The following is a 27531-nucleotide window of genomic DNA, read 5'->3' as shown; positions in this document are numbered from 1 at the left end:
TCTTCAGCACTCAGCTTCCTTTATAGTCCAACTCTCACATCCATACATGACTACTGGAAAAACCATAGCTTTGCCTAGATGGACTTTCGTTGGCAAAGTAATGTCTCTGCTTTTTAATAAGCTGTCAAGGTTGGTCATAACTTTTCTTCCAAGAAGCAAGCATCTTTTAATTTCATGGCTGCAGTCAATATCTGCAGTGATTTGGGAGCCCCCCAAAATAAAGTCTCTCACTGTTTCCACAGTTTCCCCATCTATTTGCCATGAAGTGATGGGACCAGATGCCATGATCTTAGTTTCCTGAATGTTGAGCTTTAAGCCAAATTTTTCACTCTCCTCTTTCACTTTCATCAACAGGCTCTTTAGTTCTTCTGCACTTTCTGCCATAAGGGTGGTGTCATCTGCATATCTGAGGTTACTGAGATTTCTCCAGGCAGTCTTGATTCCACCTTGTGCTTCATCCAGCTCAGCGTTTCTCATGATGTACTCTGCATATAAGTTAAATATGCAGGGTGACAATATACAGCCTTGACATACTCCTTTCCCAGTTTGGAACCAGTCTCTTGTTCCATGCCCAGTTCTAACAGTTGCTTCCTGACCTGCATACAGATTTCTCAAGAGGTAGGTCAGATGATCTGGTATTCCCATCTCTTGAAGAGTTTTCCACAGTTTGTTATGGCCTAGACAGTCAAAGGCTTTGGCATAGTCAATAAAACAGAAGTAGATGTTTTTCTAAAACTCTCTTGCTTTTTCAATGATCCAATGGATGTTAGGAATTTGACTCTGGTTCCTCTGCCTTTTTAAAATCCAGCTTGAACATCTGGAAGTTCACAGTTCATGTACTATTGAAGCCTGGCTTGGAGAATTTTGAGCATTACTTTACTGGTGTGTGAGATGACTGCAATTGTGTGGTAGTTTGAGCATTCTTTGGCATTGCCTTTCTTTGGGATTGGAATGAAAACTGACCTTTTCCAGTCCTGTGGCCACTGCTGAGTTTTCCAAATTTGCTGGCATATTGACTGCAGCACTTTCACAGCATCATCTTTTAGGATTTTAGCTCAACTGGAATTCCATCACCTCCACTAGCTTAGTTCGTAGTGATACTTTCTAAGGCCCACTTGACTTCACATTCTAGGATGTCTGGCTCTAGGTTGATGATCACACCATTGTGATTATCCGGGTCGTGAAGATCTTTTTGTACAGTTCTTCTGCGTATTCTTGCCACCTCTTTTTAATATATTCTGCTTTTGTTAGGTCCATACCGTTTCTGTCCTTTATTGTGTCCATCTTTGCATGAAATGTTCCCTTGGTCTTTCTAATTTTCCTGAAGAGATCTCTAGGCTTTCCCATTCTATTGTTTTCCTCTATTTCTTTGCATTGATCCTGGAGGAAGATCAATCTTAACAATCTTATCTCTCCTTGCTGTTCTTTGGAACTCTGCATTCAAATGGGTATATCTTTTCTTTTCTCCTTTGCCTTTCACTTCTCTTCTGTTCACAGCTATTTGTAAGGCCTCCTCACACAACCATTTTGCCTTTTTGCATTTCTTTTCCTTGGAGATGGTCTTGATCCCTGCCTCTTGTACAATATCACAAACCTCTATCTGTAGTCCTTCAGGCACTCTTTCAGATCTAATCCCTTTTCTATTTGTCACTTCTACTGTATAATCGTAAGGGATTTGATTTAGGTCATACCTGAATGGTCTAGTGGTTTTCCCCTACTTTATTCAATTTAAGTCTGAATTTGGCAATAAGGAGTTCATGGTCTGTGCCACAGTCAGCTCCTGGTCTTGTTTTTGCTGACTGTATAGAGCTTCTCCATCTTTGGCTACAAAGAATGTAATCAACCTGATTGACCATCTAGTGATGTCCATGTGTAGAGTCTTCTATTGTAGTATTGCATTAGGATATTATTTATGTTGATTATTAAGGTTTTTTTTAAAAATATTTATTTATTTGGTTGCTCTGGGTCTTAGCTGCAGCATGCAGAATCTTGAGTTGCAGTATTTGAGATCTAGTTCCCTGACCAGGGATCGAACCTAGGCCTCCTGCATTGGGAGGGCAGAGTCTTAGCCACTGGACCACCAGGAAAATCTCAATTATTGAGGGTTTTCTTGGTACTTGTTTATTATTTTTTAAAACTTTTAAAATATTTATTATTTTTTCAATTTTAATTTTGGGTTTCCCTGGCGGCTCAGACAGTAAAGAATCTGCCTGTAATGCAGGAGACCTGGGTCAATCCCTGGGTCGAGAAGATCCCCTGGAGAAGGGAATAGCAATCCACTTCAGTATTCTTGCCTAGAGAATCCTTGCCTGTCAGGCTTCTCTGTCCATGGGGTTGCAAAGAGTTGGACATGACTGAGCGATTACATTGGAATAGAGTTGACTTACAATGTTGTGTTAGTTTCTGGTGCCTGAAAGGTTCTTGGTGACTCCTTAAATGTTACACCAGAGGTAAGTGTCTCAATCATGCTGCCCCCAGTCTGCATATGTATCTTTTAAGCCGGAGCAGCACTTTCCTAACTTGTTCAAAACCATATTTGGACTCCGGTCAGTCTGGGGTGGGGCACAAGATGCTGAATTTTTAAAGAGCCCCCAGGTGATGGCTGTGTTACTGGTACGTGGCTCTTACCTGCTGGGTGTAAAGAGATGTCGGTCAGGGCACATGGTGAGTGGGTCAGAAAGATGAAAATGCACCAGAATAATGAGAGTTGAACCATAAAGAAGGCTGAGCACCAAAGAATTGATGCTTTCGAACTGTGGTGCTGGAGAAGACTCATGACAGTCCCTTGGAGAGCAAGATCAAACCAGTCAATCCTAAAGGAAATCAACTATAAATATTCATTGACTGATGCTGAAGCTGAAGCTCCAATACCTTGACCACCTGATGTGAAGAGCCGACTCATTGGAAAAGACCCTGATGCTAGGAAAGACTGAGGGCAGGAAGAGAAGGAGGTGACAGAGGATGAGATGGTTGAATGGTATCATTGATTCAATGGACATGAGTTTGAGCAAATTCTGGGAGATGATGAAGGACAGGGAAGCCTGGTATGCTGCAGTCCACAGGGTCGCAGAGTCCAACATGACTAAGGGACTGAACAACAATAAATGAAAGGGCACCACACATCGGCATCATTGTGAACATTTTAATCCTCACGGCAGCCCTGTAAAGTAGATTCTGTTATGTTGACACCCACCAGCCAAAGACCACCACAAACACATTGCTAGTTGCAGAAAGATTTATTCAGCTTGCTGCAGGCTGGACACACCCCCAGGGACTGGACAAGGGAGTTGGAGGGGTTTAGTATGGGATTTGGTCTTAAGCTGGGGGCGTCTTGGGAGGGTTAAGGGCTGGGGGGCCAGTGGCGTGGGTGCCCTCCAGGCACAGGGCAGCTTGATGACTGGGCTCCTTATACGTTTTTTTCCAGCCCAGGAAGATGGAGGATTAATTTGGGTAGAACTGCCATTCGAGAGGAGCCGTTGATCAGGAGGGGTGGATGTTAATTCTGTTTGTGGCTGCAGAGTGTCCTCTCTGTGTCACAAATGACCTTGTTGCTGGTTTGTTCCGACACAGCCATGGAGAGACCTGTCGTGACTATTGTGTCTCTTCTGCGTGATGTTTATGTTTCTTTAGGAACATTGCAGCTACTGCTGTCCAGGCCTATCTGAGCTGGGTCAGTGACTCGGGCTCCAAGCCACAGAGGGCAACCTCCTTGAGATTTTCCGAGGCCCTCACGGCGCCTGACCCCGCCAGGGCTGCAGTGCCATCACGCCGGGCTGCCCTAAGCCTGGCCTGGTACTCATGTCTGTCTCCTTCAGAGGACTACCCTGCGAATGGACCTTGCTCAGGGGTCATCCTGAGGCCCTGAGATGCTTAAGGACTCGTGCCCATGTGGTCATCGGTGGCCTGTGTGTGGCCACCTGTCTCAGGAGGGCAGCCTGGCGAGCAGATGATCCCCAGGGTGTAGGTAGAACATTCCCTCAGCAGAAATGTGTGGAGCTATACTGGGCTTCCCGGGTGGCGCCAGTGGTAAAGAACCTGCCTGCCTATTCAGGAAAGGTAAGAGACGCAGGTTTGATCCCTGGGTCGGGAAGATTCCCTGGAGGGGGGCATGGCAACCCACTCCAGTATTCTAGCCTGGAGAATCCCATGGACAGAGGAGACTGGTGGGCTGCAGTCCACAGGGTCGCAAAGAGTCGGACACGATTCGGCACTCAAGCACGTGAAACTGAACTGTCAGATTGGTGCTGATTTGGAGCAACCTTTTTAACACTCGGTGCTTTCTTTATTTTTAATGCATATTTTAATTTAAAATTTTTCAGTTCTACTGAGCTAAAACTGACAGAAGATATTTAAAACGTACATTGCGATGGTTTGACACATGTAGCCACTGTGACCTCCGGTGTGGGGTAGCTCCTCCCCGCCGCCGCCCCTGACCAAGGGTGCCCTCCCCTACCTAGTTAATTACACATTTATCAGCTCACATATTTATTTCCTTGTGTGTGAGAACGTTTAAGTTCTACTCTCTCAGCAAATGTCATCACACAGTAAGTGTTATCAGTGACAGTCACCATGATATATATCAGATCTTCAGACCATATTTATCTTGTAGCTGAAATTTTATGCCCTTTTACCAAACTTTAGGTATTTTCCGCACTCTATCCCCCTAGCCTGCCACCTCCAAAACCACTTTTCTACTCTATTTCTCTGAGTTTGACTTTTTTTTTTTTAGATTCCACTCAAATTGCTTATATAGACAGAGTTCCACAAAATATATTTGCCTGGGGTCCCACACATCTAAGTATTGGACCCGTCACAGCCTAGGTGGCAGTTGCCTAAGGCCATTTTTCACTGTTTCAATTGTTATCATCCCCCTTACAAAGAAGAGGAAACTGAGGTTCATATCAACTCCCTGGTGAATCCCCAGCTGGTGATGGGGCAGTGGACTCTGGTGAGCCTGCTCTTAGCAGCTGCTCAAATCCACACTCTCCTTGCCCACCCATCAACTAACTAAGGATGCCTTGGATATCTTCCACCCCAGTGACTGTGCTGACGTCTAGAACACTCCCACGCACCTGTGGTCACCTAATCTGTGACAAAGGAGGCAAGAATATACAGTGGAGAAAAGATACTCTAAAAAGTGGTGCTGGGAAAACTGGTCAGCTCCATGGAAAAGAATGAAATGAGAACACTCTCTAATACCATACACAGAACAAACTCAAAAGGGATTAAAGACCTAAATGTAAGACTGCTGCTGCTGCTGCTGCTAAGTCGCTTCAGTCGTGTCCGACTCTGTGCGACCCCATAGACGGCAGCCCACCAGGCTCCCCGGGTCCTGGGATTCTCCAGGCAAGAACACTGGAGTGGGTTGCCACTTCCTTCTCCAATGCATGAAAGTGAAAAGTGAAAATGAAGTCGCCCAGTCGTGTCTGACTCCTAGCGACCCCATGGACTGCAGCCCACCAGGTTCCTCCGCCCATGGGATTTTCCAGGCAGGAGTAATGGAGTGGGGTGCCATCACCTTCTACTATAAAACTCAGAGGAAAACAGACAGAACACTCTCTGAAATAAATCACAGCAAGATCTTTTTGGATCCACCTGTGAGAGTGATGAAAATAAAAACAGAAATAAGCAGATCCGGAGGCACTCATTACCTGGTAGCCACATGGCCATCATTAGAGAAAGAGAAAGAGTGAGAAGTAAATACAATAATATTATCAATGTTATCATTGACTTTTAATTATCTAATTAATTTTTACTTTTCTGTATTTTCTGTATTTTTCCAACTCTCTATGATAACTATGAAATCCTTTTTAGACCATTAATCTGATCTTTCCTTTGGAAATTACACAAAGTAATTGTAATTTCTGCTTTTAAAATTGCTTAAATAGCTTACAAAATTTTTTTCTTCCGCATGGTACTTGGAAATCTCGTTGCATCCTCCACATTTGGTTCTTTTGCTCCTTTCTCCTCCCCAGCCCATATCTTTGGACAGATACTGTTAAGGGGCCCCACTTGCTCCTTCTGAGCCCCAGTCCAGGTTCGTCCCAGGACGATGGAAACACTTAAGCGCATTAACTTGGGCTTCCTGGGAACAGCAGAGACTGTGAAAAACTCAGGATGTTCCCTCAAATGGCACGGGGACTATCCAGATTGCTGGGGGTGGTGCTGAGGTTGGCTGTGAGGAGGAGGTGCCCGCGAGTGGGAAGGAAAGAGAGGCGCGTTGTCTTCTATTATGGGGTTGGGCCCATCTAGGATGGTCACACTCCCCACTGCTGGTTTCAACAACCAGAAGCAGAGGGGAGGTGATGCATGACTAAGAGGCTCTGTGTTCTTCCAGCAGAAGGAGGGAGTCCTGTCGCTTCCGTGGGGTCAGGCTTGTCTTCTGCCATGGGAAGATTCCAGAACACAAGAATATTAGGAAGGCTCCCCCAGAACTCCAGCTTTGCTAGTATACCTGCTGTATGACCCTGTGAAGTTACACAAACCTTCTGTGCCTCAGTCTTCTCATCTGAAAAGTGGGGATAAAATTCCTTCATCAAATGATTGTTGTAAGGATTACATAAGATGATGCTGGGGGCTTCCCTTGTGGCTCAGCTGGTAAAGAATCCGCCTGCAATGCGAGAGACCTGGGTTCGATCCCTGAGTTGGGAAGATCCCCTGGAGAAGGGAAAGGTTACCCACTCCAGCATTCTGGCCTGGAGAATTCCATGGACTGTATAGTCCACGGGGTCTCAAAAAGTTGGACACGACTGAGCAACTTTAAAATAAAAAAAATAATAAGATGATGCTGGGACTGTCTAGTACAGGGGACACTGAAGCTATTATTATTGTTGTTGAGCTGTTTTATCTTTGTTTTTATTCTTTATTAATTAAAAAAAATTTTTAAGATATCCACCAACACTTTATTTTAATTTTCTTTTATTTATTTAATGTGGCTGCACTGGGTATTCCTTGCAGTGTGCTGGCTTTAGCTACCCTTCAGTATGTGGGATCTTAGTTCCCCAACCAGGGATTGAACTCACACTCCCTGCATTGGAAGCTTGGAATCTTAGCCACTGAACCACTAGGGAAGTCCAGTCTTATGTGGTCTCATAGAGGACAATCTGAGATCGTGGACTGGCTCTCCATGGTGTCATTTCAAAAAGCTCGGGGAATACCTCCCGTGTATATGTGTATATATGTAGTCAGTTTTGAAAAGCCAGTTGCAAATCAATCATCCATTGATAGAGCCAAACCTTTTGCACTCATTTTCTATTTCCAATCTTTATCACCCCTGGGATAATGAAGTCTAAAAGCTCTGCAGCCTGCTGTGTAAAACAGAGCCTTGTTTTACTTCCCAAAAGCTCTCACTCTCACAGCTCAACGGTGAATGGGTCCAAGTTCACTGTCTTCCTGCTAAGTTGCTTCAATCATGTCTGACTCTTCGGGATCCTATGGACTGCATCCCACCAGGCTCCTCTGTCCATGGGATTCTCCAGGCAAGAATACTGGAGCAGGTTGCCGTGCCCTCCTCCAGGGCAGCGTCCTGACCCAGGGATGGAGCTCAATGTCTCCTGCATTTGTAGGCAGGTCCTTTACCACTAGTGCCACCTGGGAAGCCCCTGTCTTCCTAACCTTCATCATTTCCTAGACACTTAAACATCTTCTTTTCCTTGTTTAAATATTTTACTTATCTCTCACTTCACTTGTTCTGGTGACTTTAAGACTTCCTTAAAGTATACCTGCAAGAATATTTTGGGGCTGAGCACACCTTCCAATTTTCTTTCTCACTCTTGGTGTTTCTGTTCTGAAAGTGTTTTGTGGGCTGCTTAGTGTCTGAGAAGCTCAGTTTGTAGCTCTCATTTGGGCATCAGATGTATCTAGGTTTGAATCATATTTCTCCTTCTTAGCAGTCAGCCTTGTGACCAAATCCTGTTTGTAAGGTGGCTTGATGTTAGTACCTGCCCGAGGCTGGTGGGGTCCATGTGCCCGTAGGAGGAAGGGCAAGGCTGAGGGGCGCCCACAGAAGGAGCCCAGGACCAGGAGCCGCCTGACCAGTCCACCTGAGAGCAAAGCCTCATCTTCTGGCTGCCCCACATGACCCTCTGTGCATACTATTGCCCACTTCTTTTCCTAAAATGGGACTTTTAGCATGGTATCCTTTGACTCAAAAAATCTTCAAAAATCCCCTCTTGATTAGTGTTGCATGGAGAGTCCTGCCTGGAGTTGCCTCACAATTGCCTCCCTCCACCTGTTTTCCAACATCTGGGGATTCTGCAAAAAATCTAGAGGTGCCAACTGAGACCCAGTCCTCAGACTTAGGGAGCACTCCATCCAGGAGACAGGGTGTGAGGCTGGCCCAGAGTCCCAGGGGAGCCCAGAGGGAGGGACGGAGACCCCCAGGTGAGCTGAGGTCTGAACTGGGTCTCTGCCTGTGAACAGGGGGCTAGTTGGTCGTGTCGAGTCAGAGATGAGAGTCCCTGGGAAGAAAGGACAATAAAAAGAGGCTGATGGCAGGACACCACATTTGGAGGCACAGAAGCCTGGAGAAGCTGAAGCAGGGTGATGGGGGTGGTGGGAGGTGGCGCTGGTAAATGGAACCATGACAGGCGGCACAGGCTCCACAGGCCACCCGGGGGCCTTGGGTTGTAACCTGTGGGAGGTGGGAGGACACTGAACAATCTTAAGCAAGGGTATAACATTGTGTAATTACCAAAGAAAAGATCAGATTAACGGTCATAAAAGGATTTCATGGTTATCAGAGAGTTGGAAAAATATAGAAAAAAATTAATTAATAAAAATCCAATGATAAACATTGATAACATTATCATCTTCTTGCTATTCCTTTCCCTCATTGTGGCTACTACGTAAGGAGTGCTTACGACGTGCCAGGTATTTTTACCAGGCATTATGTAACTCTCATAAAAACTCTATACTGTAGGCAAACTTATTAACTCAGTAAGTAGCAGACTTGGGTTTCAGACCAATAATGGGGCTCCAGCCTCTGAGTTCTGAACCCCTAGGCTTTTCGGTGATCATACAATCAACATGTATACACATACATAATATACATAGAGAGATGTAACACTTTCTTTAAAACACAGCTTGGCACCCTAATTTTCTGGATTGGGGTTTTAAAAGTAATTTTGATGAGAGCCTGAAGGAGCTGTGTAGGTGGGGAGCGGTTCAGAACGTGTGGTGTGGGAGAGTGATGGTTGGATGGGGCTGCAAAGGTCATGTGAAAGATGACGAGGCAGGTGGTGATGCAGCCAGGGTAGGGGCAGGGGAGAGGATGCACCTGGAGACTTCTGTTTTTGCTGATTTTTGGCTGCGCTGGGTCTTTGTTGCTGCATGTGGGCTTTCTCTAGGTGTGGCGAGCTGGGGCTACTCTCTAGTTGCGCTGTGCTGGCCTCTCTTACTGCAGAGCACCGGCTCTAGGGTGCAAGGTCTTCAGTAGTTGCGGCACGTGGGCTCAGTAGTTGCAGTTCGCAGGCTCTAAAGCATAGTTTCAGTAGTTGCGGCACTGGGCTTAGCTGCCCCACAGCATGTGGAGTCTTCCCAGACCAGGGATCAAACCTGTATCCCCTGCATTAGCAGGCAGATTCCGAACCACTGGACCACGAAGGAAGTCCACAGAGACTGTAAGAGTAGAAATAACAGAAATGGATGATTCATGGTGTGTGTGTCTAAGTGGGAGTTGAGGGAAAGGAAGACATGAAGAAAAATCATGAAGATTCTTCACTGAGCACCTGGGTGAGAGGGAAGAGTGTTTGGAAGACCAGGAAGCTGTTGAGTTCCGTGAGACCCCCTGAGAGGGTGCTGGCCACCAGGCGGATGTGTTCACTGGCAGGGCTTCCCTAGTGGCTCAGATGGTAAAGAATCCACCTGCCATTGCGAGAGACCTGGGTTCAACCCCTGGGTCAGGAAGATCCCCTGGAGGAGGGCATGGCAACCCACCCCAGTATTCTCGCCCGGAGAATCCCATGGACAGAGGAGCCTGGTGGGTCACAGCCCATGGGGTCGCAAAGAGTTGGACACGACGGAGCAACTAACACACACAGAGACCTACACGTGGCAAAACAGAGGGGAGTCGCCGCACTTTTGTACCAAAGTCAAGGGACGTGAGGGTCGCTGGGAAGGACAGAATACAAAGGAGACATCTGCAGAGGAAGCTTGTGGACAGGGCCAGAGAGGACAGTGGAGTTGATGCTCAGATCCTAGAGCGGCCAACATGCAGAGACCACAGAGCAGGGTGGGAGGGCAACAGGAAGAGGCTGATGGAGTCAGCGATTTCCTCCCCAAACCCCAGGTTTGTGTTAATCCCTCCTTAGCTTTCAAAATGATTTTTGCATATCCATCTCCAGTTCACTTTACTGTCCCAGCTTGCCATGCCATGCCTCTGCATCTCTAAGGCCTAATTACACTCTCACCTCCTTCAGCAAGCCCTCCCAGCCCGCGCCAGAGCCTCTAGCTCTCGGTTCACATGCCCTCCCACAACATCCCCCCTCACTGCCACAGATCCTGTTTACCCCCCGATTCTAAGCAGCTGGGGCAGGAGCTCTTTCTTCCTCAGCGGCCCATGGTGCCTGACAACAAAGTGCTGATTAGCTGGCTGTCTATAATCCACAGCAGAGAGCATATTATTTTACTTGTATAGCTTTGGATTTTTGAAAATACACTTTCTCTGCACCAGAAGCTCCTCTACCCTTTTTAGATCAGTCCTAGCTCTGTGGATTCTTCCCATGGCATATTCTCCCCCACTGGTTTGCCATTTTGCTACTCAAACGCTCACAGGCAGTCTTGGAGCTGAGATAACTTAAAAAAAAAATTATTATTTTTTTAAACACCGAAACCATTTTGTATTGGGGTATAGCTGATGAACAATGTTGTGATAGTTTCAGGTGAACAGTGAAGGGACTCAGCCACATATACACACGTATCCATTCTCCTCCAAATCCCCTTCCCATCCAGGCTGGCACATGACATTGAGCAGCGTTCCCTGGGCTATACAGTAGGTTTTTGTTGCTTATCCATTTTAAATAGGGCAGTGTCTACATGACCTTGAGATAACTTCTGTTCACGGTCCTTTTCCCATTCCCCCGTTGATCTGTATCACAGTCACACTTCAATCTTCCTTACCCCCAACTTCTGACATTCCCCTCATCCTAGAACTCACAGTGTATCCTTTCCCATGAGCCATGTTTGCCTAACCCCTGGACTCTTTGTAACCTCAAAACTCTCATGAGGTTAAGAAGGGGTCTGTCTGCTCTGTGGCCCCTTCTTCTGGCACAGAACTGCAATACTTCACCAGTCCTCTAAAACTATAACGGGTGGCAGGTAACAGATCTCCACCAAGCCCTTCAAACTTGTTGCGTTCCTTCCAGACTTCTGGGTTCTCAGGGAACTCTGCTTAATGCTCTGTGGTGACCTGACTGGGAAGGAAGTCCAAAAAGGGAGAGGATATATGGATATGTATGGCTGATTCTTTTTGTTGTACAGTAGAAACTAACACCACATTGTAAAGCAATTAAACTCCAATAAAAATTAATAAAAAAAAAAAGACTTGTAGGTTCCATGTGAAGCCAGACAGACTCCTCACTCATATACACATGTGTATATGCCTATTGGTGTGGATGTGTATATGATGAGCAGCAGTGATCCTGAGGATGACAATGGCGTTGATAATAATAACTACCATTTTCTGAGCACTTACCACATGGTGGGCACTGTGCAAAGTGCCTTATAGAAATTGTTTCACTTAATCCTCCTTCCCTGATGCTCTTCCATGCCCTGTGGAATCTCGGGGTGGCTCTTAATCACTGCAATGTGAGATACGAATTTTTGGCTTTCCCTTTAGGGGTGTGATGGGAGAAGACCAGTGCGCAGGCTTTGGAAGAAATCCATGGCAGCTGCGAAGTAAGATAACCTGATCTTGCCTCATCTCTACCTCTTATCACCCCTCCCTCGGAGACAGTGACCAGGGCCTGGAAGCCACAGATCGACTTGGGGAAGCAGTGACATTTGACCTTCCCCCAGAGACCCAGTGCCGTGGGGCATGTGGCGGTGACAGTATTCCACTAGATAAGCAATGCGTGATGGAATTCTAATTAAATTTAAAAGCAAAGACGGTGTTCAGGGAAAGTTTCCTTAAAAAGAAGAAACCATCTTCCCAATCTTGACTTTTAAACTTCCAGTCTTGCTTAGGGCTATTACCATTTCAGTTGGAAAGTGGCAGAAAACCAATAGTCTCGATGTAGAAAAACACAAAGTCGAGCAATAACAACTCCCTATTTCCTTAAATTGTGACAACGTTCAGGTGAAGAAATTCTAAAAAGGGAACTTCACTGAGAAATACAATTAGATCTGGGAGACGAGCAGAGATTAAATCTGGTGTTTAAGAAGAGTTAAGTGGCGGTACTTCCCTGGTAGTCCAGTGGCTAAAACTCTGCGCTCCCAAATGTAGGAGACCTGGGTTCGATCCCTGGTCAGGGAACGAGATCCCACATCCCACATGCCACAACTAAGACCCGGCACAGACAAATAAATAAATATATATCTTTCAATAAATGTGATTCTTAAGGGGGAAAAAAAAAAACCAAGTGGCAAGAAGCACTGGATGACTACAGAGGTTCTGATCTCAACAGAGGTTAAAAATAAAGTCTTTTAGAACAGCCTAAGCTTTGCAACGCTGTTCCATTTTGAAAAGAAACAGGCGCACACACTAAAATAAAAGGTGGTTTGAAAAGTACAACCTGCGAGGGAGGAGAGGAAGGAAGGAAGTGTGAGCAGCCAGATTGTGGTGGGCGGGGTGTGCACAGAAGAGGCTGTGTGCTGGCTGTGAGGGGAGGCGAGGGAAGGAGAGTGCAAAGCAGGGAGGTCTCTGTTTTGTGGTGAAGGGTGGTGTCTTAGTCAGCTCAGGCTGCTGTAACAAAACACTGTATAGACAGGGTGGCTTAAACAGCAGAAATTTCTCTCTCTTAGTTCTGGAGGCTGGAAGCCCAAGATCAAGGTGCTGACTGATGTGGCTTTTGAAGAGGGCTCTCTTACCGGCTGGTAGACGGCCGCCTCTAGCTGTTGCTCACGTGACTTCTTTGTGCTCTAAAGGAAAGAGTGAGCTCTCCAGTGTCTCTTCTTATAAGGAAACTAATCTTTCTTCTTTTAAATTTATTTGGCTGCGTCAGGTCTGGGTCATACGGGATCTTTCATGGCGGCGCACGGATTCTCTAGTTGTGGTGCAGGAGCTCAGTGGTTGTGTCCTGTGGGCTTGGCTGCTCTGGGGCACATGGGGTCTTAGTTCCCGGACCAGGGATCGAACCCACTTCTCCTGCATTGGTAGACAGATTCTCAACCACTGGACCACCAAGAAAGTCCCAGGAAACTAATCTTATCAATCAGGGACCTTCCTTCTGATCTCCTTGACCCTTAATTACTTCCATGATGGCCCTACCTCCAAATACAGTCACACTGGGAGTTAGGCTTGAACATGTGAATTTTGAGGGGGACACAGACAGATGTTTAATGATTAAAGGCTAAAGGCCAATGGATAGAAGAAAAATCAAACACCAAGGAAAGGACAGCAAGAATGGAAGAGAGGATGCATGGAGCCATGGATGGGGTTTGTGGTGTCAGGGAGTGGGCAACTTCTCAGAAAATCATGAGGCGAGTTTATCTGATAGGTAGGGATGGGTTTGTAATTTAAAAAGAGTAAAAGAGACCCAGAAGAGCCTCCATGGGAAATGAGATAAGAAGTGAACTGGAAGGGACTTCCCTGGTGGTCTAGTGGGTAAGAAGCTGCCTTCCAATGCAGGGGACACAGGTTTGATCCCTGCTTGGGGAACTAAGATCCCACATGTCGAGGAGCAACTAAGCTGTTGGGGTGAAACTAGAGAAAGTCTGGGCATTGCAAGGAAGACCCAGAATAGTCCCTCCCCGCCAAAAAAGTGAACTGGGGACTGTCATGCAATATGAAAGGGCCAGCCACACTGCGATAACACAACTGTCATCAGATATCAGCTCTAATGTCACCCTTATGGAGGTCTCCCCTGACCACCCTGTTTTATTAGTAATTTTATGCATAGCACTTAATTGTATCTGATTCAGTTCTTACTCCACCCTAATAGGATGTGAACTCCTTTAAGACCCTGAAACTTTCAGTTTTGTCTGTTGTTTCATTTCTAAAACTTAGGGTAGTGCCTGGCACAGTAAAACCCAAAGAAGCCTCTGCTGGCTGAATGATTTTGGAAACACTGAAAATTATTATCTGCCATTCTATCATCATCACTCAGGCTCCCAGGGTCAAAAGTGTGGGGAAAGAAAGGTTTTCCAGGACTGAGTATTGGCAACACAGGAAGGACAGAAGAGGGCAAGACGCGGGAGAAATTAAGGGTGTCATTGAGCCTTGGCTGGAGAAGGAGGGAGAGATGACGAGGAAGACAGGCAGGGATGATCAAAGAGAGATCAGACAGGCGGAGAAGAAAGAGGAAGCAGGGGAGCGTCATGAAGCAGGTTGAGTGGGTGTGAGTAGGAGGATGAGATGCTCTGGTCAAAAGAAGAAAGCTGAGTGGGAGACTGCCAAGCTGAAGAGGTGCCAAGTGGTGAAACTGTCCAGTCTGTGTCCAAGGCAGGTGGTTGTCAACAGGAAGTGGAAGGTGGGAGGTGCTGAAGTTTAGCCATCAAGGCACCAGGAGGAAGGGTAGCATCTTCCACCGTGTTCTGGGGTAGTAAATCTGAGCTGATTGGTACCCATAGAAGGAAAGGTTCTATGGTCAAAGCAGACATCACTTTGCCAACAAAGGTCCATACAATTAAAGCTATGGTTTTTCCAGGAGCCATGTATGGATGTGAGAGCTGGACCATAAAGAAGGCTGAGTGCAGACGAATTGATGCTTTCGAACTATGGTGCTGAGAGTCCCTTGGAGTGCAAGGAGATCAGATCATCAAGAGTGTGGTCCCTAGAACAGCAGCATCAACATCCTTTGGGAACCTGTTAGGAATGCAACTATGCAGGCTCCACATCACCTGCCTAATCAGTAACTCAGGGTGGAGCCAGGAATCTGTGTATTAACAAGTTCTCCAGGCGCTTCTAATGCAAACTGAAGTCCAGAACCACAGACCTAGAAAATACTTTGGAAAAGACTGATTCATGTTCATAATTGGGGAAGACTCCTTGTTTGGGGTGCCTTCAGTCATCTGCATTAGTGCTGAAATTATATAATAAGAGTGCAGAAGCTGCAAAGGAGAAGAAGATGTGCATACAAAGACTGCAGAATTTAATCCTAGCCTAAGTCACAACAAAATAAAATGGTAATAAAAATGACTTTGGATCACCTATTCCTTTGAATTATTTGTTCTGTTATGTCTTTCTGTTAGCAGGAATCAAGAGCCGATTCCTCTCCAACACGCCTTGTCAAATTGTCAGTCGGTGAGGGGCAGAGGGAAAGAAAGGGAAACAAATTTGAAATGTATTTCCCTTTTCCCCTCTTCTCCAGAGATAACCGAAAAAAGTAATTATGAGGCCAAAAGGTAGACAGCAATGGAAAGGAAAAAGAGAAGATAGATCATATGGAAACTAGGTCATCAACTATTAAATCACTCCACAAGTGAGCTCAAGTATGTGTGGCTATATAAATTCATTTTAAAACTTATTTTAGTAGAGAGTGGACTTGTGGACACAGCGGGGGAAGGAGAAGGTGGGACAAATTGAGAGTAGCATTGACGTATGTACATTACTATGTATAAAATAGATAGCTAGTGGGAAGCTGCCATAAAACAGAGCGAGCTCAGCCCGGCACTCTGTGACAACCTAGAGGGGTAGGATGAGGCGTGGGGGGCGAAGGCGGCTCAAGAAGGAGAGAATATATATACACTTATGGCTAATTCACGTTATTATACGACGGAAACCAATACAACATTGTAAAGCAATTATCCTTCAATTAAAAATTTTTTTAATTGAAAAAAAAGAAAACTAGTTTTAAAAGCAATTATTTGCAAAGAGCTTTAGCAAATCAATCAGCTCAGAAGAACTGTGCACTTCCATAATAAATGGTTATCGTGTTAACCCAGAAATTTATCAAAAGGTATAATTTTCAAGTGATTAAAAAATGTATCAGCCCTATTCCTTAGCAGAATAATTTGGAAATGTGTTTACCATACACTTAAAGCTTGCAGAAGGGCTGTCAAAAATAACTCAGATATATGAATGCTTAACTGTACAATGGAAAAAAAACAACTTTGACTATAAAAGGAATTTGGGGTATTTATTCAAAAGAAAAATTTGCAAAGTCTAAAAGTGCATCTGACTCAATTTTTTAAGCGAGAAAAAGAAACAAAGAAGACCCCTTGAACAATTATGCAGACTTGAATGACTGAGCTTTTAAGAATGCTTTAGCTAGAAATATTCTTATTTCTGATGCATGTAGACATAAAGACAAATCAGAAATGAAAGGATAAATTGTGCAAAGATTTGCATGAGCACAAAGAGTTATTTGGAAGAAAAAGAGTGATGAGAAATGTCCCTGATTTCTTAAGGTGGAAGTTTGTAGAACTCCTATTCTGTCTCACTTACTCAGCCCTGGTTCATTGCCTTGGACTGCAAGATCAAACCAGTCAGCCCTAAAGGAAATCAACCCTGAATATTCATTGGAAGGACTGATGCTGAAGCTCCAATACTTTGCCCATCAGATGCGAAGAGCCAACTCATTGGAAAAGACCCTGATACTGGGGAAGACAGAAGGCAGGAGAAGAAGTGGGTGACAGAGAATGAGATGGTTGGATGACTCAATGGACACGAGTTTGAGCAAACTCTGGGAGATGGTGAAGGACAGGGAAACCTGGTATGCTGTAATGCATGGGGTTGCAGAGTCAGACATGTCTTAGCAAATGAACAACAACAAACACATCACTGGTGGGGTCCCTGTGACTTCAATGATCATGAACTCTGTGACTGCTTTTATGGATGACCGCCCCTGGAGGCAGGTCTAGAACCTGTAATTCTTCTTCTTTTTTTAAATATGTATTTATTTGGCTGTGTCTGGTCTTAGTTGCAGCATTCGGGATCTTCACTGCTTCATTCAGGATCTTCCTTGCAGCGGCATGGGCTTAGTTGCTCCAGGGTGTATGGGATCTTAGTTCTCTGACCAGGGATCTAACCCACCTCCCTTGCACTGCAAGGTGGATTCTTAACCCCTGGACCACCAGGGAAGTCCCCTGGCAGTTCTTTTATAGCTGATTTGACTTGTGCAAACTTAGAATGGCCCACTTCTCAGATACTTTAGATTTGTGAAACACAGTTCATATCACAGGTGATTTTCTTTCACTGTTGTGAGTTCTTGGAACTCACTGGCAAAAGAGCTGTGCTAAGAGCTGGCCCTCATGTACGGGAGGAAGGCAATGGTCATTTAGCAAAGCACCTGGATCTTCCTGTATGTGCGTGCGTGCTCTGTTGCTCAGTCGTGTCCAACTCTTTGAGCCTCCCTGCGCTGCAGCCCACCAGGCTCCTCTGTCCATGGGATTTTCCAGGCAAGAACACTGGAGCAAACTGTCATTTCCTACTCCAGGGGATCTACCTACTCCCTCATAAAATAATGAGCCACATCTTTCATGAGTGGGACCAACCGCAATCTTCGCTGGCCACCCACCATTTCTGAAAATGGTTCTGAGGTTATAAATATGCAAGGATCCTGATGGAAAATTTAAAGGATAAGGCATTTAACATTTTTCCACCTGCCTAATCTTATACAATAAGAACATAACCCCACATACTTTCATTGTTAATTTCTCTTATCTCTAAATCACTGTGGCAGTTACAATGGGACTCACCATTTAGTGCTTTAATATAGTACAGCCTCTCCATTAATTCGTCTTCCTGTGTCTTACAGAGTGGGGCACATTTTGCCTTCATTTGCTAAGATAAAGAAAGTAATAGAATAGCATCCAGCTTCTAGGGTGGCTGAGATGAGTTAATATCCATGAAGTTCCTAGCACAAGGAAAGTGCTTAATAATTATTAAGAGACAGTGCCAGGGAGCTAAGAGCATATAGACCCTGAAGCCTGAATGCCTCATTCAAATTCTAGCTCTTCCACTCACCAATATGTGATCCTGGGCAAGTTAATCTCTCTGTGCCTTGATTTTCTCATCTCAAAAATGGGGATACTGAGAGTATCCCCTCTAGAATGATGGATGAGGATCCAATGGGATAATACATTGTAAAGTCCTTGGAAAGAAGCCTACCACATAGGATTGTACTAATGCTACATATTTAATTCTTACAGTCCTCTGAGGTGGTTGTCAGCATCCTTATTTGTACATGTAAAAAAGCCAAGGTTTAGGGTCACACAGCTAACAGTGGGTTAAACACAGTCACAGTTTTAAGTGACTTGGAGACCAAAGCTCATTTCACGACCCTACATAAGAGGGTTACAGGTGGGTTTTGACTTGCATACAACACTTCCATTCCCTGGAGGCACAAGCCTACCTAAAATGGACTATCATCTTCACTAGTATTCCAGATTACTAACAGGCATCCCAGACACTCTCAACCCACAGCATGTGGTAGCATCATAGACGCTGGAGGTTGACAGCACTTTCTTCTGTTGATTTGCTTTAAGCAAACAAAACAGATTCCCCTACTTATGTCTGGGAGTGAGTGGATTCTAACAGCCCATGGTACCTGCTTGCTCCCCCTTGTCTTATTTCTCCAAGGTGAGAAATTCTTCCAGCTCCCTCTTGAGCCTCAGTTATTCCTGCAAAGGAGTCAAGGGAGGTTTTCAGAGTTGGTTCAGACCTCCTTTTCCACTGAGGGTGGGGCAATGGTGAGAAACCAGGAGAGCAACCAGAGGCTATTCCGAAAAATGGCTTGTAAATGCGTAGCAATGCCATCTGCTGGATGGAATGGGTATCAGACCAGTTCTGATGTTTCTTTGCTGCGTAATAAACGAAGTCACTGATACCTTTTGTGGGTTCAGAACTTTCTTTATTTCATAGCATCATTCCTAAATGTCTGCATATTGTGGAAATCTCATGACAACTGCACACAGAAGGACCTTCACGTGAGTCATTAAAAGGTAAATTATGGCATCTTTAAGGCAACATCCTATTTAGCATGAATACTTATCCAGGTCAAATTTGATCTGTTCCCAAATGGTTGATCCAATTAGTTAAGAAAAGCCCATAACTCTCAGGCAAGGACATCTGGCAGAACTTGGACCCTCTTGTCAGGGGCAAAAATTACAGGGAAGTGAAATCACAGCTGGCTTTATTCTTGTATTCTCTGAAATTCTGTGTTCATGTACCCAACAATTATTTACTGAGCGCTTACCCTGTGTGCCAGGCACTGTATCAGGAATTGAGGAAGTAAAGACAAATAAACATAGTCCCTGATGTTAACAATATGATATGGATAATTTCTGAGTGCTTACTACGTGCCAGGCATGTACGTTCCATAAAATCACATTCAACCCTCAGAACAACCTTAGAATCTATTATTATCTCATTTGTAACCATCTCATATTATTGTCTCATTGATAGTGACTACTGATGTCAAGAAACTGAAACTTAGAGAGATTTAATTAGTTTACTCAAGACAACAGAGTTGAGAAGAGTTTGACTGGAATTTGAATACTGGAGCACGGTCCATGGGGTCGCAGAGAGTCGGACACGACTGAAGCAACTAAGCACGCACGCACGCATGTAGGTAGAGACAAATGTTCATAACATGGACCAGTTTGGATCTTTAGTTTCACACACATTTTCTGTTCTATTCTGTTAGCTACAGATTTCCAGCGAAGTGAAAGTGCTACAAAACAGTAAGTGACGATAGCAATAGATGCTTTGGGAAGATTTATCAGGAAGAATATCCCTTCCTCTAGCAAGCATTTGAAATCTATCTAGTTAACATTCTTTTCAGTTCATAACTCTTCTTCTTAAGAGCAGCCTTGGTCTTGGCAGCAAGACGTGCAGTCATCACTTCTCATTGGATGGAGAACAAATCTGTATTTTGGTCAGCATGACAGAGGATGTCAGAGTGCTGGATCTGCTCTGCGTGAGCTAGGGAGCAATTCAGGTGTCTGACAGTACCAATCTCAAACTGCTTTTTATTTTTCTCTCTCTTGGTGTCAGAGGAGGGGTGCTGTTGGGGAGGTGAATGGTGATGAATAGAAGCCGATGGCAGAAAAGAAAGCGCCTCTGACAGTACTCAGATGCCATTTACTGGACAGAAAGAACCAGGAGCCTGACAGGGGCCAGAAAAGTGCCTAATGGCAGGGTAGAGGTTTGTAGTCGGCATGCTGGACTAGAATCTCTGCTCTTTGCCACCAGCCTAGACTTTGACCAGGCTTCCCAGGGGGTGCTAGTGGTAAAGAACCCTCCTGCTAATGCAGAAGACAAGAGACGTGGGATCAGTCCCTGGGCTGGGAAGATCTCCTGGAGGAGGGCATGGCAACCCACTCCAGTATCCTTGCCTGGAGAATCGCATGGACAGAAGAGTCTGGCGGGCTACAGCCCACAGGGTTGCAAAGAGTCAGACACCACTGAGGCAACTTAGCACACACAGACTTGGACCCCAGGCAAGCCAAGTCATGTGGTCTTTCAAACCCTTAGTTCTTTCACCTGTGAGATGCAGTTGCCCCACAGTGTTGTTTTAGGGGTTCAGGGAGGTGGTCCAGACTGGCCTTTGCTACTTGCAGTAAGGGGCCAGAATCTGGGGAACCAAGGTGGGAGGGTCCTTCCGGAAAAACTGCTTATTAGGGTTGCTTGAGGCTATTTATTGCATATCAGTTTGCCATATCTACCCACTTTTTTTAAAAGAATGAATGAACCTGAATGCATTGTTCTATGCAGTATCTTTTTTTTTCATATTTATTTACTAATTTGGCTGTGCCAAGGGGTCTTAGTTGTGGCACGTGGGATCTTTTCCATGCGGAAAGGAAACTCTTAGTTGAGGCATATGGGATTCTGTTCCCCAACAAAGGATCGAACATGGGTCCCCTGCATTGGGAGCGTGAAGTCTTAGCCATTGCATTGGACCACCAGGGAAATCCCACCGTACATACTCATTTTTCCTCTCAACAATCCTATACAGCAGGTTGGCGACATATTAATCATTCCTGTGTACACAGAAGAAATGGATCCCCAGGTGACTTGGCTAAAATGACATTGTGTTTCCAACCAGGGCCTACCCTCCAAGCCACCCACAGGATAGATAACCACCAAGAAAAGTATCTTATAGAACTGCAGATGTATCTGGAGCCCCAGTGAACAGAGTGATCATTCAAATTGTTTCCTGGAAATATTAAGTACCAAATCTCTTGGAAGGAGCTTCTACCTGGCCTTGTCTAAAAGGAGGACAGCCAGAAAGGGGAAAAGCGATTATAAAACATTCATGGCAGATTTTTTTTTCCTGAAATTTTTCTGATGAGTTTTGATGTTGAAAGAAAAACTGAATGCCTCATTTTAGATTTTAAAATTAATTGTTCATCAACTGATGCTCTTCTAGTGTTGAATAACCACCCAAAGACCACTCCCCTATTGTTATGCATGCTTGTAAAGCCAGATGTGAGGGAGTTTTAGAGAAATAAGAACACATGGAAAGGATGGATAGGATATTAGAAATACCAAAAACAGTGTTCACTTAAGAAAAGTATGAAAATGTTGCATTGAAACAAGATTAGCCAAGGATCAGTACAAAAAGTCAGAGACACAGGAAAGTCAAACATACTAGAATCTAACTAATTGGGAGAAAGCAGAGCAGAGCAAACTCAAATCAGACCAAACAAATTTTACCATGTTAATAAGGTCCTTAAAAGTTTTTTTCAATGAGTGATTCACAAGAATTGTGCCAGTTATTTGTATGTAAATGGGCTTTTAGAAAGCATGATTGAGCAGCTCATTTTTATAGTCATTTAATTCAAGTTCATAATATTTTTAAGCACAATTAATTTGCACTATAAGGCACAGACTTGATTTTTGTTTCAGAAGGTTAAACACAGGCCTATTCAAACGACAATTCCAACTTGGAGTTGGAGGAAAGAAACTTCAAGGTGCAGTTTATAAAGGAAAAGACATCTTGGATAAAAGACAAGAGCAGAGAAATCAGTGCCTGACACACTAGGTACTCCATGAGATTGGGGAACAAATTCCTGCCTGAATTCACTTACACAGGATGTGAATGAGGCTTATCATTGCTCCTCATTCTGGCTACTACAAATTGAAGTGAAAAGCACAAAATCTACAGTCTTCAGAATCCCAGTGTCCACTTAGTGTCCGAAACCTAGGAGTCCACTTGACATCCCTTTCTGTCCTTGATTACCCATCACCAGTCCTTACTACATTCTGTCAATTTCACCTTGTGACTAGATCTTCCATCCTTCTGTTCCCCCGCCACTGCCCTAACCCCAGCTGCATCTTCTCCTGCTTGGATGACTTTAATAGCCTTCCAAGGGCTCTACTTCATCTACTCTGGGCTCCTCTATTCACTGCCCACAGTGACATCAGAATTATCCTTGCAAAACACGAACCTGATTATGTTACTGCTGCCCTCCTCCCAATCCTCCTGGCCAAGCCCCTTCACTCTGCTCTTAGAGTTAGGACTAGAGGCTTGTCCCCACAACCTGCTCTCTCATCATTGCCTCCTCTCTCTCTCAGCTCCAGCTCGTGCATCCTTGAGCTCCTCTCCCTTAGCCATGCCTTTCCCTGTTTGGCAAATGCCATTCCCTCTTCCCTTTGCCTGGAACTTACTTCCTGTTCTCACTCTGCTTCTCCTGCCTCTTCATTACCTGCTTAGATCTGCGTGTAACACTTCCTCCAAAACCCAGTCTTGGCCACTTTGCCCTTTCAGTTAGTTTCTTTTCTTTCAAAAGCACTATTCTCTGTCCATTGTTCAACTGTTTGATTAACGTCTGTCTATCTGAAACACAAATTCCAGGGGACTGGGGACTCTGCATAATTTTTTTCACCATCATGTCTCTGGCATCTAGCACAGGGTCTCATGTACAGAAGCCGCAAATAAATATTTGTTCAATGAATGAACTTAATGAATGAATCCTGGCTTGTTGTTCTTAAAGGATAATCTGTTTTATTCTCTGCAGTGAATGATCTTAAACAAAAAATCATCACGTAAAATGCAATTAACATTTAGTATGTTTTTAAGAAAAACCACAGTACTATCATAGTGCCTAGGAAAATTGAAGTATTTCACACTTCTGTATTGATTTTTTAAAACATTTTTTCTCACTTCTTTCATGAGGTATTAAAATAAGCATATATGCTTGCATCCAAAAATTTCCTTTTTTTCCCCCAAGATGGTTTATCCTAAAGATAAAGAAAATAAAAGTTTCACTTGTTTGGGAAATTATAAATTGCACTTCCAAAGAAAGTTCAGAAATGCAGCTTCAGATTCAACTAAATAAAAGCTTTGGTGAACTGATTCACAAACATCCTTTGAATGACTCAAAAGCAATGTAAATGGGAAAATACCAGAAAACATCACATTTCAGGATTAGAAAATAATCATTCTGATTTTAGAAATAGCAAGACAAGAAAGCATTTATGCAATCAACTTTAGTGTTGAACTTAGACATAAAGTTTAATTTTCAGAAAGTTCTCTGATATGATACATCTTTCACTAATTACTTTTACATTTTAAAACCAAATTGCTCTGGATAAATAATTGTCTGCCAAAAGGTCCATAATGCTATTCAACAAATTGAATAATCTGTTTTCATCATCATGTAGTAGAAGTCTTTTACAGTTTCTTTCTTAGTAGTTAGCTAGTATAATTTGTACAATAATTACTGAATATTCTCCGAAATAAATACCTCACATTAGAGTAATATAAATGGCCAGTAAATCACTATTACTAAGTAAGTCTGAATCAACCTGTCATTTCCCACTCCAGGATGCACGCCCTGGCAAAGAATTACAAACAGGAAAATCTTACAGCTAGAAGAGAGACCTCTAGTGTGTGTTGGAGAACCTTATATTGGGCTTCGGGCATAATTAATACAGCAAAATCACTGCAGTCATTTTGAATACTGTGGTGGGAGATTTTTTTGCCAACTCTCATTCATGCCCGATTCATTTCAAAATTTCTTCCCAGCCATTGTATGACATTTTTGTCTAATGAGTGGCTTTCTTTTCATAAGCACATTGCCTAAACTTGTGAAGTTTTCTCTGGGATGCAAAGTTTTAAAATTCAATGATCACCTTTGCAACCTAATTAGTAAACACGAAACCTACTGTTATCGAAACAATTGCTAACAATTCTTTCCAATGAGCAGCAGCAGCAGGACTCCTGAGCCAAATTGTTGTAGTCAGTGGGCAGCCTTCTGAACACCAGCCCCTCATGGTAAGCCAACTGCCACACAAATATAAACACGAGGAAGCGATCGGCATATTGCCCATTATCCGGGAGACAAATAGACCCACTTCTATTTCAAATTCACCAAGTAGATTAGCGATTAGTTTCCACGGATTCCCATCTAGGCAGGTAAATTCCTTATTGTAAAAGCGGATTTAATACAGCATTCGATGGCATCAGCCTCAGCCTTTCAAACTTTTATTCCCCCCTTTTTCACATTAAAAACACATTTGTGAGACACAGGAAATGTTTCTCTAAAACACACACATACACACAAAACAGGAGGTCTCTTAAGGAGTCTACTGCTGAGAAGGTAAAAGCATTTTGCTCATTTTTAATTTGCTAAAACAATCCAAGCATGCTTGGTACCCAGAGGGTATTCTCAAATAAACTTGTATCTCTAGCTGCCAGCTTCGTTGATTGAAAACAGAAGGCAAACGTTTCTTAAAGAATGAGTATGTTAAACTGTTACGTCTCTCCCAGCTCCACCACGGGGACACACACACACACGGGGAGACATACACACACACATATCCATCAAGGATTTGCTTGAAAGCAGCCTGTTAGTTCTACGATCAGAGAGGTAACGCAGCATTTGTACTAAATTACTTCTGCCCACTGCGGTGTACCTCTTAGCGAGGAAGCCAGTGGCGCGGGGACACCGGGCCGTTCCCGCGTGCCTCTCTCCACGCACAAAGCCGACATCCAACTTTGCTAACTTAGTCGGCTCCCGCCCAGCCGGCCCCCGCAGCACCGTCACGGTGAAAACATGTCGATACCAGAAACTCAATTTCCAAGGCGGTGCAAGGGTTCGAAAGCACAAAGGCAGACACACTGTCGACCCGCGCGCTTGCTAGCAAGTTGCGGTACTTCGGGGCGGCGGCGCGGGGCCCGCGTCCAGGTAAGGGATTCCTGCATCGCGGCTCCCGTCTCCTCTTCCTGGGTGTTCTGCGAGTCCGACCTCACTTTTCACGCGAATTCACCAGGATGCGCGCCCCCCCGCCCCACCCTGGCTCTTTTTTTTTTTTTTTTTCCCTCCAGGAAGCGCGGACTCTTATTTTCCAGCCCAGTCCCTCTGGGGGGCGGGAGAGGAAGCACACATCGTATTTCCATAAAGAGGGGCGGCGAGGGAGGGGGCGAGGGGAGAAGTGGAAAGAGGTCAAAAAGGAGCCAAACTGCATCCCTCCCCCCGCCCCCCACCTCGGCGCCCCCAGCCCCGGTTCAGACGGCGGAGGCGGCCGGGAAACCCTGTCCCTTTAAGGGAGCCCCGGCCGCCAGCAGGGGAGGGAAGGATGCGGGGCTCCGGCCGCAGGCACCGCGGGTCGAGGCGGGCGCCGCAGAGCCCCAGCCATTACCTGCCGCGCTCCCGTCCTTCCCCCACCCGGAGCCCCCTCCCCGGTCCCCGCCTCCCGGGGAGACTTCTAATCCAGAGCACGTGCCGTGCCCTTTATCAGGGGAGGCGGTGGGGAGGAAGCGGAATGAGAGCTTTTTAAAAATAAATGAAACGTTTGCATCCAAAGCGCCGGGTGGGGTGGGGGGGGGAGGCTGGAGGAGGGCGGGGGTGGTGGTGGGAGGGGGCTTTAAAGGCACCCGGGTGGGCGGAGGCGGCGGATCCGGATCAGCCCGGCCCGAGACAGACGGCGGACAGCGCTGGGCACCAGGCGCCGCTCACAAAGGGGAGCGCGGCGGTCCGGCCCGGGCACCGGGGAGGGGGGAAGGAAAAAATCGCCCCGGGGCCCTCTCCGCTCGGCCGCCACAATGGCGTCGTTCGCGGGGCGTCCCGCCGAGGCTGCTGCGGGCAGAGGGGGCGGCGGTGCTCCCCCCACCCCCGGACGGGAGCGGAGCCCCGGGCGCCGTCGCCCCCCGCGCGCCCCGCGGCGCCGTTCTCTCGGCCGAGGGCGCTCCTGCCGGCGGCGGCGGGTAGGGGGCCCGCGGCGCTGGGAAGCTCTCGGCGGGGCCGGTTCGCGGAGCTCGGCGCCCGGGAAGAAAGAGACGCGCGCGGTTCGCCGGGGAGGGCGGGGGACGGAGGGCGGGGGCAGCGCGGCGGCCGAGTGGCCGCCGGGGAGGCTGGCGCGCGAGCGGCCGGCGGGCGGGCGGGCAGGCGGGCGGTGCTGGCACCGGCTCCGAGAGCCACGGCCGCTCAGATCCGAGAGCCGGAACCGGGCCCCCAGATCCGGAAGCCCGGCCCTGGCGCGCCGGCCCCCGGCCGCCCCGGTCCCCGAGGCCGCGTCCGCTCCGCCCAGCTCCCTCTCGGGGAGGCACGCCGAGGAGCGGTGGTAGCAGCCCCGGAGGAGGGGGCGGCCGCTGCCCCGCAGCCGGTCCGAGCGGCTCCCGAGCCGCAGCGGCGGGCTGTGTGTGTGCGAGTGTGCCGCGCTCTCGCCCCATGCCTGGCACATGCGTAAAAGCGAGTTGCGCCCAAAGTCCCAGCCATACCCTCCTTAGCAAATAATAACAAACCCAAACCGTCAGATCTTACCTGAAACATTGAAGCACAAAGTCTCTCTCCAAGTCCCCTTTTCCTTTTCCTCTCCCCCCTTTTCCGATTTCTCTCCCAGCGATCTGCTCGGCTCGCCACACCAGAGAGAAATGCAATAGCTTGGCTAAGGTAGACAGAACAAAATACAGAGAAGAGTTGCTCCAGGGCTTTGAAACCCCTCAAGGCAAGGATCAGGATACAATTAGCTCATGCCTCTACCTCCAGTCTAAATCAATCTCCAAAATAAAACTTAAATCAAATTAACATCACAGGGCAGACAATTGATCGCCTTCAAAAAATAAAGCTCTACATAGACGTATAGAAAAATATACATATAGGAAAATTTTTTTGCAGATTTTTTTTTTTTTGGGTGGAAAAACAGTCTTATTCCAGCCTCCAACTTGCTTTTTACCCTCCTCTTGCACAGAAAAGCTGATTTTAATCGTTGTGATTAGTTTTGATGTAACGTTTCCGCGGGCGATTTCTGCAAATGGATGGAGTGTTTCTTTGCCAAAAGAGGGAAAAGCAGCAGATGATGATAATTATAAGGATTGTTGGTTGTTTCTTTTTATTTGTGTTTAGGGCTTTCTATTCACTTTCTCAAGTTGACCTGACACCGCTGTTACACTAAGGTCTCACAACTTGTTGATGAAGATCACCGCCCTGTCTGATCAAAGGATAGGTGATAATTTGGCAATCGAGCAGCGCATTTTTGGTTCCTTT

General features: G+C 45.8%; 1 protein-coding gene across 1 annotated transcript in view; it reads right to left on the bottom strand.

Annotated features, from left to right (window-relative positions):
• The window catches only part of KCTD1 (potassium channel tetramerization domain containing 1), a 206317-nt gene extending 179488 nt beyond the window's left edge, over positions 1-26829 (bottom strand). Inside the window, exon 1 of the mRNA XM_018039651.1 lies at positions 26809-26829. Coding sequence (XP_017895140.1) covers positions 26809-26817 — 9 coding nt within the window. The 5' untranslated portion in view covers positions 26818-26829. The remainder of the gene's footprint in view (positions 1-26808) is intronic.

The sequence above is a fragment of the Capra hircus genome, chromosome 24, assembly GCF_001704415.2.
Source record: "Capra hircus breed San Clemente chromosome 24, ASM170441v1, whole genome shotgun sequence".
NCBI classification, from domain to species: Eukaryota; Metazoa; Chordata; class Mammalia; order Artiodactyla; family Bovidae; genus Capra; species Capra hircus.
Note: the sequence above shows the minus strand (reverse complement) of the source record. Positions and strands in the feature narration are given on the sequence as shown.